The 13,011-nt window shown below is 39.1% G+C and overlaps 2 protein-coding genes across 2 annotated transcripts; one reads left to right on the top strand and one right to left on the bottom strand.

The window, feature by feature from the left end:
- LOC113496222 (elongation factor 1-gamma) lies at nt 1-3,649 on the bottom strand. The gene is made up of 10 exons (XM_026875386.1): nt 3,548-3,649; nt 3,283-3,432; nt 3,120-3,186; nt 2,165-2,307; nt 1,948-2,088; nt 1,399-1,563; nt 1,174-1,316; nt 713-882; nt 424-566; nt 1-275 (listed from the first exon to the last, which is right to left on the bottom strand). The coding sequence occupies exons 1-10, from the start codon at nt 3,557-3,559 to the stop codon at nt 138-140; spliced, it is 1,272 nt and encodes a 423-aa protein (XP_026731187.1). The 5' UTR covers nt 3,560-3,649; the 3' UTR covers nt 1-137.
- Nucleotides 3,650-4,108: 459 nt separating this feature from the next.
- On the top strand, nt 4,109-12,337 carry LOC113496220 (calcineurin subunit B type 2). Its single transcript, XM_026875384.1, has 5 exons — nt 4,109-4,282; nt 4,525-4,564; nt 7,233-7,396; nt 8,967-9,101; nt 9,948-12,337. Exons 1-5 carry the CDS (start codon nt 4,280-4,282, stop codon nt 10,116-10,118), a joined length of 513 nt encoding a protein of 170 aa, XP_026731185.1. The 5' UTR covers nt 4,109-4,279; the 3' UTR covers nt 10,119-12,337.
- The last annotated feature ends 674 nt before the right edge of the window (nt 12,338-13,011 follow it).

Below are 13,011 nucleotides of genomic sequence, written 5' to 3'. Positions count from 1 at the left end.
TGCATAAATAAAAAACAATTTATTTCAACTGCCGACTTACACAGCAACAAGTCTTCTTTCGAGCAGAGACGGAGTGGTGCAATACAAAATAAATGCAAGTACTTTATACAATATAAATAGTATCGGGGCGGCGCCTCTCACTTGAAGATCTTGCCCTGGTTGAACTTGCGGCCCTTGCTGTCGGCGCCGCTCCACGAGAAGTACTCCTGCACCAGCTTCTTGGTCTCCGGGCTGGCCGGGTCCAGTTTTTTCCAGTCGTACGACTCATAGTCGATCTGCAGAATAAACATACAGTGCCTTTGTTAACTTTGCATATTTTAATGGGTATTTAATCCAAAATAGTAAAATCTTGGGATTCAAATCTTTATCATAATTACATACATTAAATTACATAAATGGATGATAGCAGTTAATAGTTCGTACCTGCCAGTCGGGCGACAGCGGGAAGGCTAGCTCCTGACCGCGCCAGACCCACACGCCAGAGATGCTGGAGTTGTTGTCCTCGCCGAACAGACACACGGATGCGAACGCCTGCTTACGCATCTTGTCCAGACGCTGGAACATGCCTGTCGAACGCCGAACATTACTACACGTCTCCACAACTCTTACTTAGGGCCCACGTTAGCCATCCACAACCATGACTTGTAACTACTACTAGAGCAATAAGTTGGCTGGTAGGCAATGTAATTAATTTATATGGGAGTAAACTTACCAGTTATAAGGTTGCAACTCATGAACACTTTAGCTAGTTCTTCAGGGTACTTGTACTCAGCATACCAGATGGAGTAGTTCTCAGGGTCGAACTTCTCCCAGAAGTAAGGGATGGATTTTGCTTCATCTTCATTGGAGTAGCAACGTTTAAAGTCATCCATGTTGAAAGTTCTAAAAATCATTGTTAACATACCTGTGTTAGTATCAATAAAAGAAATTGCCACATCCTAGGCTGAAACATATGGTGTATTGATTTATTTTAAATATTTACAATATTGGTTAGAGATTTCTAAAAAGACGTAAGTAGTACAATAAGTAGTGTTTGTTAGTAAGTGTAAGATTCTTTATTTTGTGCATAAGCTTATGTAATTGGAATAAAATAATTTTAAATAATCGCCGGAAAAATGATCTATCATCTCCATTCGTCCTAGTTCCACATGTATATGTATGTTACCCACTCACCCCTTGGGCATCGAGTCAAAGGGGTCCTTGGACTCTTTCGGTTTCTCGTCGATCTCGTCGGCGAGTTCGGGCTGGGGTTCCTCCTTCTTTTTGGGCTGATCTTTCTTTTCGGCCTTCTTTTCCTTCTTCTTGTCTCCGGAGTCCTGAAAAGAGAAAAGCAGAGACGTACAGGGGGCGGCGCCTCGGGCGAGGCGGGCGGCGCGTTAGGCCCGGGCAGACACTGACCTTCTTGTGCGACAAGTCCTGGAACTTCTTGGCGTCGTAGACGGGCGGCGCGGCGCACAGCGGCAGCGCGCCCAGCACGGCCCGCACGCGCGCCTGCGCCGCCAGCGTGCCCCACCAGCGCGACACGTTGCGCAGCGACGCGCGCACGCCCGGCTCCAGCACGTGCTGCCACACAACTCATTCCTCACTACCGATGTTAATCGACACCAGTCTCCGCAAACCAAACAAGACTATGAACTATAAACGAAATGTATCAAAATTATTTGTATCTTACAGATGCAGAGTGATCACTTGTTTTGTTTCGCAATTCATATGATTCAACATTATGCATACATTTTTTTACGAAAAAGGAAAAGTACAGTACCTATGTACTGAGATTAGCACAATTTTTTGTTACAACACTTGGTACTTTTAAAATAGAAAAAAAAACCAAAAAAATGTGAATGCCGATTCACATTATATTCTTAACAGAACCTCATTCAAATTAGATGTTGCCCTAATAATAACTTGTCATGCAGCACTTAACTGTTTCATTAGTGTACCACTTACCTGGAATGCGTGGATGAGAGTAGTGAAGACGATTATGTCGGCCAGGGTGATCCTTTCAGTGACAAGGAATGTGCGCGTCAGCAGATGGGTATCCAACACTTTCAAGGCAGCCAAGAGGTCTTGCTTTGCACGCTCAACATTCTGCAAGGATATCTCTTATGAATATGTATCAATTAGAAGCAATTGAAGAGATAGGGATGAGATGTACAACACTAACCTGTTTGTTGAACTGCATGATGCCTAGGTAGGGAAAGACCCAGGCGCAGGAGGCTGGCAGGAGCTCGCTGTCGGCCCACGAGGCCCACTGCCACACGCGCGCCTGCGTGGCCGCGTCGCCGCCGCGCAGCGCCGCGTCCGACACTGTCATACATATCCAATATGACATTCTTAAACATGTTTTTTATGAAGAACAAGTTAGTTAAACATCAACATTCATTTGTTGACTATTGGCACAGTACATATTAGTAAAAATGTTAGTAATATAATTACAAATACTATCTTGAAGTGCAAAATATTTACAATTTTTGTAAGAATGTCATACCTATACTATGTTAGAAATGTTTCCAATGCTTTTGATGTAAAACAAATATACATAAAACCTAATGACATTCAGTTTTATCTACATTAGGGTCGATTTTTCAATCGCCTGACAACTTTTATCTGACGAATATTTTTGACGTTATGACAGCTTTTGTATAGAAAATATGTCAAACGGCCACATTTATTCATCAGATAAAAGTTAACTGATGATTGAAAAATCGGGCCTTAGTTATATGAAAACTTAACATGAATATTACTTAAGAATAAGATAGATTTTTATGAATGATGATAATATATGTAATTTATGAATATAATATGTTACACTTCACTATTTTTAGTGGTATAACCCAATTCAATAGTGGAGCCATCCTAATACTAAGCTTAATGTTATAACTACATAGAATGTTATCTTTGTGAATTCACTCAATGCACACGCAAAAATGTCAGGTTAAGAGAGCGCTCGCGTCAGGATAAATAGTGATAATAGAGCTATCAATTGTCATTGTATTCACTGCACAAAATAACTGGGTGTACCCGGTGTAACGTGTACCATATAATTCGAAAAGCTTTATAGGTTATGTATAACCAGCTGTTAATATATACAATCTGACACTGTTTAAATAAAGACTTACCATAGTAGGCAATAGCATTGCTCTCTGACAGCAGAACCTTTCCATCGGCGCTTTCATAAGCCGGCACCTACAATAAATCACACATTTTACACGTCACCTCTCAAATTTAAAACCGAAACTGGTATCGAAGACTATCACTCAGACTTAACAGAAAATCACTCACTTTACCGGCTGGGAACTTTTTCAAGAATTCTGCCGACTTGTTAGTCTCACCAAACACAAAGTTTGGAGCCACTTTCACATCAGCTCCAGAGTACTGTGCGGCGATCAACGCCTTGTAAGCACGGAAGTTTTCAGGATAGGTGTAAAGTACCTACAAAAATAAGGTTAGCACACATTAAAACAATTATAACTGGTATATCTCTGATATAAATAAAACAAATAGGAATTAGATTAACGAGATTTTTTACGATAAAAATTAGACCTACCCCGGCCGCCATGGTTAGAACTTCTGAAAGAGAGGTTCGGAAGTTGCGGGGCGGGAGGGGTAGACCGGTGACTTTGACATTGACAGTGGTGCCAGCAAATACACCAATCCCAGACAAATCCGAAATTTAAATTATTTATTTAGCAGGTTTATTAATATTTTCGAAGCATGTTATATTTAAAACATAAAGAGGAAAGAAAAAAATATTTAGTTTTACTTAATTGTATCTAATGATATTACAATATAATATGATTTTTTATGGCTTTCTAATGTATAATAAGAGATATAAATTTGTAAGTTAGTTTTATTTAAGACACAGACTAAGGTGCACTCTTTAGTTAAAATAAGAATTCGATATGACGTATTGTCACAACTTATTTTTATTCAGTTAAGTCACTATTCAAGCAGAGCCTAAGTGTGGCTGGTTAAATACTTATATTCGTTGGATTGCATTTTTAATCTAATTTATTTTAAAAGTTTTTGGAAGCGAATAATTTAATGAAAAAACTCGTTGTTTTTTATTTGGTCATATACCAACAAAATATTATCTGCTCGGTGCGGCATTGAGGTTTCAAGACATCTGTGAAACTATATTTAACCTGTGCGTTTATTTAGATCGATGGTACGAGGGTGCAGTGAGTTTTCATTTACGACTGAACATAATTTGTGCAAAATTTCAATAACTGAAGATTGCTTTCAATTGTAATACTAGTTTAAAGTAGACTAAACTAAAATGGTTAGTAAAAATGTAATTTAAAGTATGTTAACGTGTGAAGGAAAAAGGAAGACACTTATTGGAATAAGTCCTTACGAGAACCCGACTACTCAAATGAACCCGGTTGCAATTTTATGGGCGAGACAAAATCTGAAATAACTTTGATATTAATTTATCTTAGCCTATTAAATATTTTCTTTTGTACTTTTGTATGAATAATATTTTACAAGTTACTCAAGCAGTGATAATATGTATTCTTCCAGGGTAACGAGAATTCTATTCCCATGGAACTATGTTCAAACTGTGAGTATTAAATACATTTGCCTCAATATTTTGATATGTCTTCTTTCTAAACCTATCCTATTATCTTTCATTTAAAACTATGATATTAATTGCTTAATTCTTGCCTAAAGTGTTCTAGAGATATTTTTAAGTAGCTTAAATATTATTTGAAATTAAATAATCCATGTAAACACTAAAATTTCATTTTGATGAGAAAGTTAATTTTGGTATGTGTTTTCCCATCTAAGATAGTACTGAAGAGCTGCTTTCTATGTATATTAACATGTATGTGTGGCTAACACATGTGCTCACCCAACTGCCGTGAGAAGTGAAGGGCCTCTAGGTCCATACTAATGTATCATGTAGGGTGTGCAAATAAAGCATAACAAGAGGTTTGTTTTCAGCGCGTGTAAACTGCATTGATTTTAAGGTGGAGAACTGTGAGTGTCGTAGTGTCACTCGCCTCCGATGTTCATATCCATGTTAGAGTACCGCACGCACACACATTAGTGTCCAGAACAATTTTTGTCTACTCTCATGTTTCAATGAAAATGAGAGTTGAAATGCAGCTACAAGTGTATGGTCGGCATCCACTCTATTGTGCTATAACTGTTCCACATCAAGAGCCTCCCTAAATATTGCTTATTTTTTATTTCTTTGTCAACTATAACATGTGAAAACTAATTGTTGTTAAAATAAAGGAAATGGTCAATTATTGGCTCAACTAAATATTGGTTCAGCTTAATGATTTACTTTCTTTGCATTTTTGTAATATTGTAGGATTTTATTTTTTTGTGTAGCTGGTTTTATGTAAATATAATTTGCGTATTTCCTCCACCTTGATGTATAGCAGATGTGTAAAAATTGTTCTGGATAAGATTTAACATGAGATCCATAGTTATGTTTTGTTAGTGCATCCGCGTCACAGCCAGCCTCTAGTTAGATATTTTAAGCTCTGGATGTTAGTGTGCTACTATGTCGCCATTCAGGTGTGAGGAATCTATGCAAACAGGAGACAGAGGTCAGCAACATGTACATAACTAGATCTAGTTCCACAAGTCACTCAAGCTAGAACACCTCCTCCAAGTCCCAAGTTTTACCTAATACATACTAAGGTGTGTAACAAGTATCATTATGTTCTTCAACCCTGGAGTTTATTGTTGAGACTTGTACCTTTGAATAGGTACAGTTTAGCACTTTTCCTTTAGTGACTTGTAGAGTAATAACAAAGTTAGCTCGGCCGATTTATAACGGCAGGTCGCACTGGGACGGTGAGCTTGTGTGAAGTCCTCCTGTGCGGCCGGCCCGCGCCGCCGATAGCCGCTCGCTCTCCCGCACACCTACTTCCCCCCTGGCGGCGCCCGCCATGCTTCGCTTGGCTACGTGTTTAGCGACCTTTTGTCCAATGCTTACTCTCGGAGGGCTGATTCTGATGCGGCCAGTAATTCTCTAATGACGAACGTGTGGCTTGGCTTTTAACAGTCGATGTTGTGTATGGTATGGCGGGAGCTATCTGCTAAAAAGGCAGCCGCGCAGGCGCCAGACCGCGTCTCGCACCAAAATACTTGTACATAGGGTGCAAACTGATTTAAGCGTTCATTCGAAGTACTGCGAATTTCGGTTGACAACCACGTGCAGCATTTGATTGCTACTTGATGTGTATGTTACACAACTGTGACGACACCTTTTTGTTGTTTCTTGTCACTGTTCGTGTTGTAGCAATCAATGAAACGCATTGTAACTAGCATAATATAGACTCTACCTAGAATGTTGTTGTAGAAGAATGTGGAATCAGTGCGCATCCTTAGTATTATTGCTTTGTATGTTATTTAGAGATCCTTACAGCCAACAACGAAGCTAGTCGAAAGTATTATTTCATCTCCGTGCTCAAGGCCGGCCGGTCCTGTACCTGCCCCATGCTGCACGATCCTACAACTGCCGCTCCTTATTCGTTGTTGACTGGAAAGATGGTTGGGTCTATGCAAATGTTTGTATACATTGTGTGGAATGACGCATTACGCGATAACACTGGAGGCATCGTTAGAATATTTATGAACAAGTTGCGACATTTCTTTGAATAACATCAAGGGGCAAGGTGAAGTGCATAGCGATAAAGATTAAATTTAAGAAAAAAAAAGCTGATGATTGTTTAATCTGAGGATAGACTGATGGACCTGCAACTCCTAAGTAGGTACTAAGAGATAGTTTGATGTATAATGCATAGTAAATGTGTAGGTGTTCGTTACGTATTTAAGTTATAACTATAAGGAGTTGTTAAATAATGAATGTTACTAGTAGAATAATGTTTTTCGTTGTGTTATAATGCATCTAGTTGAAATGGACTGCGTCGCGTTGCATGCACTGAACGCCACAATACATGTCAATCCGTGCTTACAAAGAGCCGCGATACAGGCCGAGGTCAGGCATCACCACGACTCGCCGACTAATTGCTTGTTATACACGGCGAGTCGCTACCCGTTTCCAAGGATCGAACAAGCTTTTCAATCTTATTAATTTGCAAAAGGACTCTGAAATACAAAACGCACTTTGACAGAATATTAGTCAAGGATCGCAATAAACTTAAATAACAGATCCGCAAATGTCGCGATAATTGCGGCTGGGGGAGGGGGCTGGTGTTGTCGCTCGGCTCTGTCGTGTGGTCATGTTGAACGTGTTTGTGTGTGCCCAGTCGACGCAGATGAGATCCGGCGGCTGGGCAAGCGCTTCCGCAAGTTGGACTTGGACAATTCGGGTGCGCTTTCCATCGACGAGTTCATGTCCCTGCCCGAGCTACAACAGAATCCACTCGTGCAACGTGTCATCGACATATTTGACGCCGATGGAAATGGAGAGGTAAACACTGTTGTAAACATTCATACTAACTGACTCCTCGCTAACATAAATTAAAAACCCTAAATGTTGAATGCGCTGCAGCCATCCACGGGAGTATTTTGGCGAATAATTTTAGAGAAGACTGTTGGCAAATCACGTGACTGTACGATGACATCATTGTGAAATAAATTTACTCGACCTTAATTATAGCTACTGTACGGTTATCCATTGACTTTGAATTACAAACAAAGGAGGATAACATTCTTAGAAATAGTATCGCAACTATTATCTGCGAGGTGGGGCTCACCGCGTGCGCATCGTATAGGCTTGTAACTACACCGCCGAGCAGAATCCACTCCCTGCGGGGCGGGCGGGCGCGGGTCTTGACTCGAGAACTTGCTGACACCGATTATTAATAGAATCGATGGAACTGTTTGCCGAGACTAATACACCCAAATACACGTCAGGGGAAGAAGTCTATCTCAAATACTCAGTACCTGAGATAGACATTTTCTTGCTTGAACATCTCTACAGCTCTTACGTAAAAAATGTCTCAAAATCCTAATTTGTTTCAAACCTTTTCAAATTATTGTTTAGCCCACTTTAAATTTATACTGAATAATACATTTTAATAAGCAAAGAAAGCTATAAAAATCTAAAAACTGCATTCGCTTTTGCTTTTGTGAAAAAAAAAGTTTCTCGTTTTTTTAAGACCGCATCTGCTCCAGTTAAACCAAGTTAACATAGGTACTACCTACTTGGTAGAAATGATACAATAATTAATTAATGATTTGAAACTGATATACTGTAACACCTTCAACACCTTGTGGAATGTAAATTAATGATATGAATATGAAATAATATGTAGGTAGTGTGTGTTGCTTAGACTTTTTTGATGTGTGTATTTAATTTTTAACAAAGTTTTACACGTTTTTTCTATTAGATATTGTAGTTGCGCAGCAACCAGCCCGGTTAATGAATTAAATGTAGTCGCATCTTGACATCTTGTATTATTGTTATATTTTAGCCACGCGGGTAAAGTTTCGGGTCAAACCTAGTAAGTTATGATACTAGCGTGTATCTCATATCTATATATTACTGACGGCGTATGCTTCGACGTCTCTCATACCTACATATTGCTGACGGCGTATGCTTCGACGTATTTTATATAGGGGTGGTTTTATTTTAGCCGCAATTTACGAGACCAACATTATTATTAACCAATGACTCTAAAAGACTTAAGATTAAGAACTTACGATGTGGAGTGACCACGATAGATGATGGGCTGGGTTAATCACAGGACACTTTCGTCAAGTGCGAGTGAAGTGGACTTGCGACACTCGACGGTTCCGTGCAAAAAGTCTGAAGAAAACTAAATCAGTTAAATCAATTGTTTTACCCTCGAAGTCATTAGCCACCCATCTCTGACATCTTTGACCGTAAGTAGCAACGGTGGCTTAATCTCGATTCTTATTCTTCTGATGGTATAGCAAAAAAGAAGTCTCATTAAAGAGTTCTGTTACGCAACATTGCAACATAGCAGAGCTGAATGTTTAGAGTTGGTAGTGATGAGGCCGTTTCGGTGTTGCAGGTGGACTTCAAGGAGTTCATCCAGGGCGTGTCGCAGTTCAGCGTCAAGGGCGATAAGCTGTCCAAGCTGAGGTTCGCTTTCCGCATCTACGACATGGACAACGACGGCTTCATATCTAATGGAGAGCTGTTTCAGGTTTTCACACATTTATGTTAACTACTTTGATAATAATAGGTATACGTTTGATGTAGTCTTAACTAACCAGGGTTTAATTACCAGGAATCCAGGAAAATAAATCAAAGACTCGAACTGTCTAAATGTTATTTCAATGGTAACCTAACTTATAAATAGATACTATTCGAATACTGACTGTTGCGCCAAAAATGGATTTCATGCAATTCGCTATTTAACCGTTGTAGCAATTAAATGTGAAATTTATTTTAATGGTAGCTAAGATAACAATAATTTGATTAAATAGTGTAATTGGCTCCTGCCATTCTATTTAATTTATTAATAAAATCCGAGTTTCTTTATGGTTGACAAGGAGCAGTCATGTTAATCTCGTGTGATTTCACATTTCAATAACGAAACGTCAAGCGTTCCTATGTTCTGATTGTTCTCCCATAAATATTATAATTTGAGCTTTTTAAAGAGTTCCAACATATTGATGTCATACAAAAGAATATTACTGGCTTATCAGACGTTATAAACATTTTGGATATAATCAATTTGTTGGCACATTTAACTGTAGTTCTTCAGATATGTATGGGTATTATAAATCAAAACAGAGTGCAGTATAAGCCTCGTTTTGCTTATTTATATGTGACGGCACATCTTGGAAATGTTACGTGGCCGTGTCGTAGCGCTAATTTTAAACCAAAGTGGAAAAAATGTTTTCTTAATTAAATAGATCTGTTTTGAAAAAAGACTTTTCGAGAGGTTATAAAATAATCCTAAAAATTATAAATATGTATGTTTCATTTAAAATTGTCGAGTAGCCAATTATGTTGTTTGATTGTAGCACAAAAACATTCTTTTAAGGTGCTGAAAATGATGGTGGGCAACAATCTGAAGGACACGCAGCTGCAGCAGATCGTGGACAAGACGATCCTGTTCGCGGACAAGGACGAGGACGGCAAGATCTCGTTCGAGGAGTTCTGCAACGTGGTGGGCAACACTGACATACACAAGAAGATGGTGGTCGACGTGTAGGCCGGCCCACCTCTAGCTAGAACACTATTCAAATTGCGAGTCGGTCGCCTCGCGAACCCCACGCACTAGCCTCTGCTCATGCTCGTTACTAACGGACTCGTGTGTATTAGGTGTTATAAGCTGAACATCATGTATTATTTTAATCGTTTACTTAATAGCATCTAAAGGTAAATCATGTTTCTAACCGCATCTACCAACCAAATTATATGAGATTTTGAAGTAAAGGGTAAAATCATCGTTTGAAATGTCAATTTCAAATGTCTTAAGCCTAATGAATGCACGCCAAACAAGTAGCACTTTTTTCTTCCGAAACAGCTGATGACAGAGGCCATGCTGAGCAGTGGTTACCATTAGAGAGCGGGGCGAGCGGCGCGACCGACCCGCGTTAGATCTACCGTAATTCATTTAAAAAAATCTATTTAACTTTAAGATATACATTATATTATAGTTATACATCATTAGACGATCTTTATCGTAGTCGAATCGGACGTAGATTTTTTATTGTAGTTTTTTGTTGCAGTAATTTTAGTTTATTTTGTTATTTAGTATTTTATTTGGACGGAGTTCGCGAGTCCATCACACGGTAGTGTCGGTAGAGGATATACAGATCGTTATTGTTCTACGGGAGAATGTATTATTTAAGCTGAAATGTCATATCAAGTAGCCTTGCAGTAGTACCAACGAGGTCCTTTTCCCACCTTGGCCGCGGTGTGAGCGCTGACGTCACGCCAGCTGTCGCGGCGCGTGACGTCACTGGTCACTGCCGCCGCTGGCCGCCGCCAGGGTTGCAGCGCAGAGGACTTTTTAACGTTAAGATATCTATCTACACTGGTATTATTATTGTCACAGTCAAGCGGAAATGATTTCTACTCACTGTAACTACTGTGAACTTATCAACTTTCAATCTTACATAAATTAATTACAAAACAAGTATGTTAACTGTTCTCAGGGGTGAATGAAACATTTAAACTAATGAGTACCTAAGTGTCTCATATGTAAAGTACAAAAATTGTGGACATTACTGTCTATTAATTATTTGGTACAAAGCCGATCACCATTTTACTGCGGGAAAACCTATTTTTCGCTGTGTTCTAAAACCTGCTTTTTAAATTTATTATTTATACGAACCTCATTTCAGATTATTCGATAAAACATGATCAAGCTTAGATCACAATTATCTGTGTTCATATTTTTGTAATATGTATCACTGAGCGTTATGGACCGGGTCGTTCATAGTACCCACACCACTAAGTTACCGTCTGAGTAGTCACTGCTGAGAACAGTGACACCGTTCACACAAGTTACGCTGGGAGACCTCAAGTCGTCGTGTACTGCTCTATACACTGATCTTATCGCCTTATCCGAATTTTATACATTTAATAAAGTTTTACGATATTAGCTGTTTAGACTTATACCTGTATCAAGACACTGTCGATACCGTAAGCCCCGCCCATCTCCTCTCACCCCCCCCTCGCCGCAGGTGCTGAGCTCCCTGAAGTGACCCCGCGCCCTCGCCGGTCCCAGCTCCTGCCCTAAGTCCTACCTACTAACAGTGAATGTACAAATATTTATGTATTGGATAACTATATTGTGTTGTACCTTTATCGGAGTTTTGTAATGTATCCTATGTAGGAATGTTTGTTCGTTAATCCGTTCGAGACTGTCTGTTCAGTCATATATACAAATAGTTATTTATCATGAAGATTTTAATTATTTAGCATAGTTATTTCTGATAGTCGTGTGTTGTTTATATATAGGAAATTGATCCTTTTACATGTTACCGAGTCGTCGGCGGCACCTCACGATTCTTTAGTAGCAGTGATCGCACGTGAATCTTAATATCTAGTCACAGCTGTTGTGCATTATTATACAGACGATATGATTACCTACTTACTAGTTAGCGACGGGCGGCGAACGCGCACCGCTCGGCAGACACACGTCTGACGTCACGCCGGGTTCATTCGTTTTATGTGAGCCACATAGTGTTGGGCCTCGTGTCGTACAGCTTCAGCAAACTGAACGCTACGTCACAGGCTGCCGGCTGGCTGGCGAGCAGCGCGTACTTGCAACTTTATTATGATGATTATATAATTAACTATACACTGTTAATCTTGATGTCGTGTCGTCTGCTCATCTCCATCGGTAGGTAGCGTGTCTTTAATTAAGTCTACTCTAAATGAAACTGAACATAAGTTTTATTAAATTTTCAATTTCAATGATTGGTCATGTTTTTATTTATCTCCCTTTTTCAACCTTATATATAACTATTAACTAGTTGCTGCCCGCAACTTCGTCAGCGACAATAACTGTCATTATAATCGCGATTAAGCTGAATGAAACGTAATGCGACGAAAATAATATATTATTATTTTGTAGTGGAGCTATGTTAAAACAGTGATATCTTTTAAGATACACTGAAATCTAATTGGGCAGAGCAACTTTGAAAATTTAATTATGTTATGTTAATTTTATTATGCTGGAGCGGATTTTTAAAACTTCAATAAGCATATTACAACTACGACAACAATTATGATGCATGATATTAACGTAACTTTGGTGGTGCACACAACGTAATGTGTTGCAGCACATGCACATACATTTCTCCCCGTTTTAGTTACCCTATAACCATCTTCAATGAATGGGCTGTTGACTGTATTCCTATCACAAAAACCTTTTTTCATGTCTAACAAGTTGTTCCTGAGTTGAGCATGTTCAACAAATGAACTAGCTTTTCTGCTTTTTAAAATATATTTTAATTAATCATAGTTAAGTTATCATTTGATGCAATGCTACAAGGCGATACCTAGAACAGTGAATAATAGTTATGTAGCACAAACCCTATGCATTTGTAGCAGGTTGCTTGTTAGTCTTGAAATTCCTTGCATCAAAAAGC

This window comes from Trichoplusia ni, chromosome 7, assembly GCF_003590095.1.
Source record: "Trichoplusia ni isolate ovarian cell line Hi5 chromosome 7, tn1, whole genome shotgun sequence".
In the NCBI taxonomy this organism is placed as follows: Eukaryota; Metazoa; Arthropoda; class Insecta; order Lepidoptera; family Noctuidae; genus Trichoplusia; species Trichoplusia ni.
The sequence above is the reverse complement of the archived record's forward strand: the minus strand, read 5'-3'. Positions and strand labels throughout refer to the sequence as shown.

Coding starts and splice junctions, on each gene's coding strand:
- LOC113496222 (XM_026875386.1), bottom strand. Junction 3,187..3,282: donor AAAAGTTCCCAGCCGGTAAA/GTGAGTGATTTT, acceptor GATTTATTGTAG/GTGCCGGCTTATGAAAGCGC. Junction 883..1,173: donor TTTGACTCGATGCCCAAGGG/GTGAGTGGGTAA, acceptor AATGATTTTTAG/AACTTTCAACATGGATGACT.
- LOC113496220 (XM_026875384.1), top strand. Junction 4,565..7,232: donor CATGGAACTATGTTCAAACT/GTGAGTATTAAA, acceptor GTGTGTGCCCAG/TCGACGCAGATGAGATCCGG. Junction 9,102..9,947: donor CTAATGGAGAGCTGTTTCAG/GTTTTCACACAT, acceptor CATTCTTTTAAG/GTGCTGAAAATGATGGTGGG.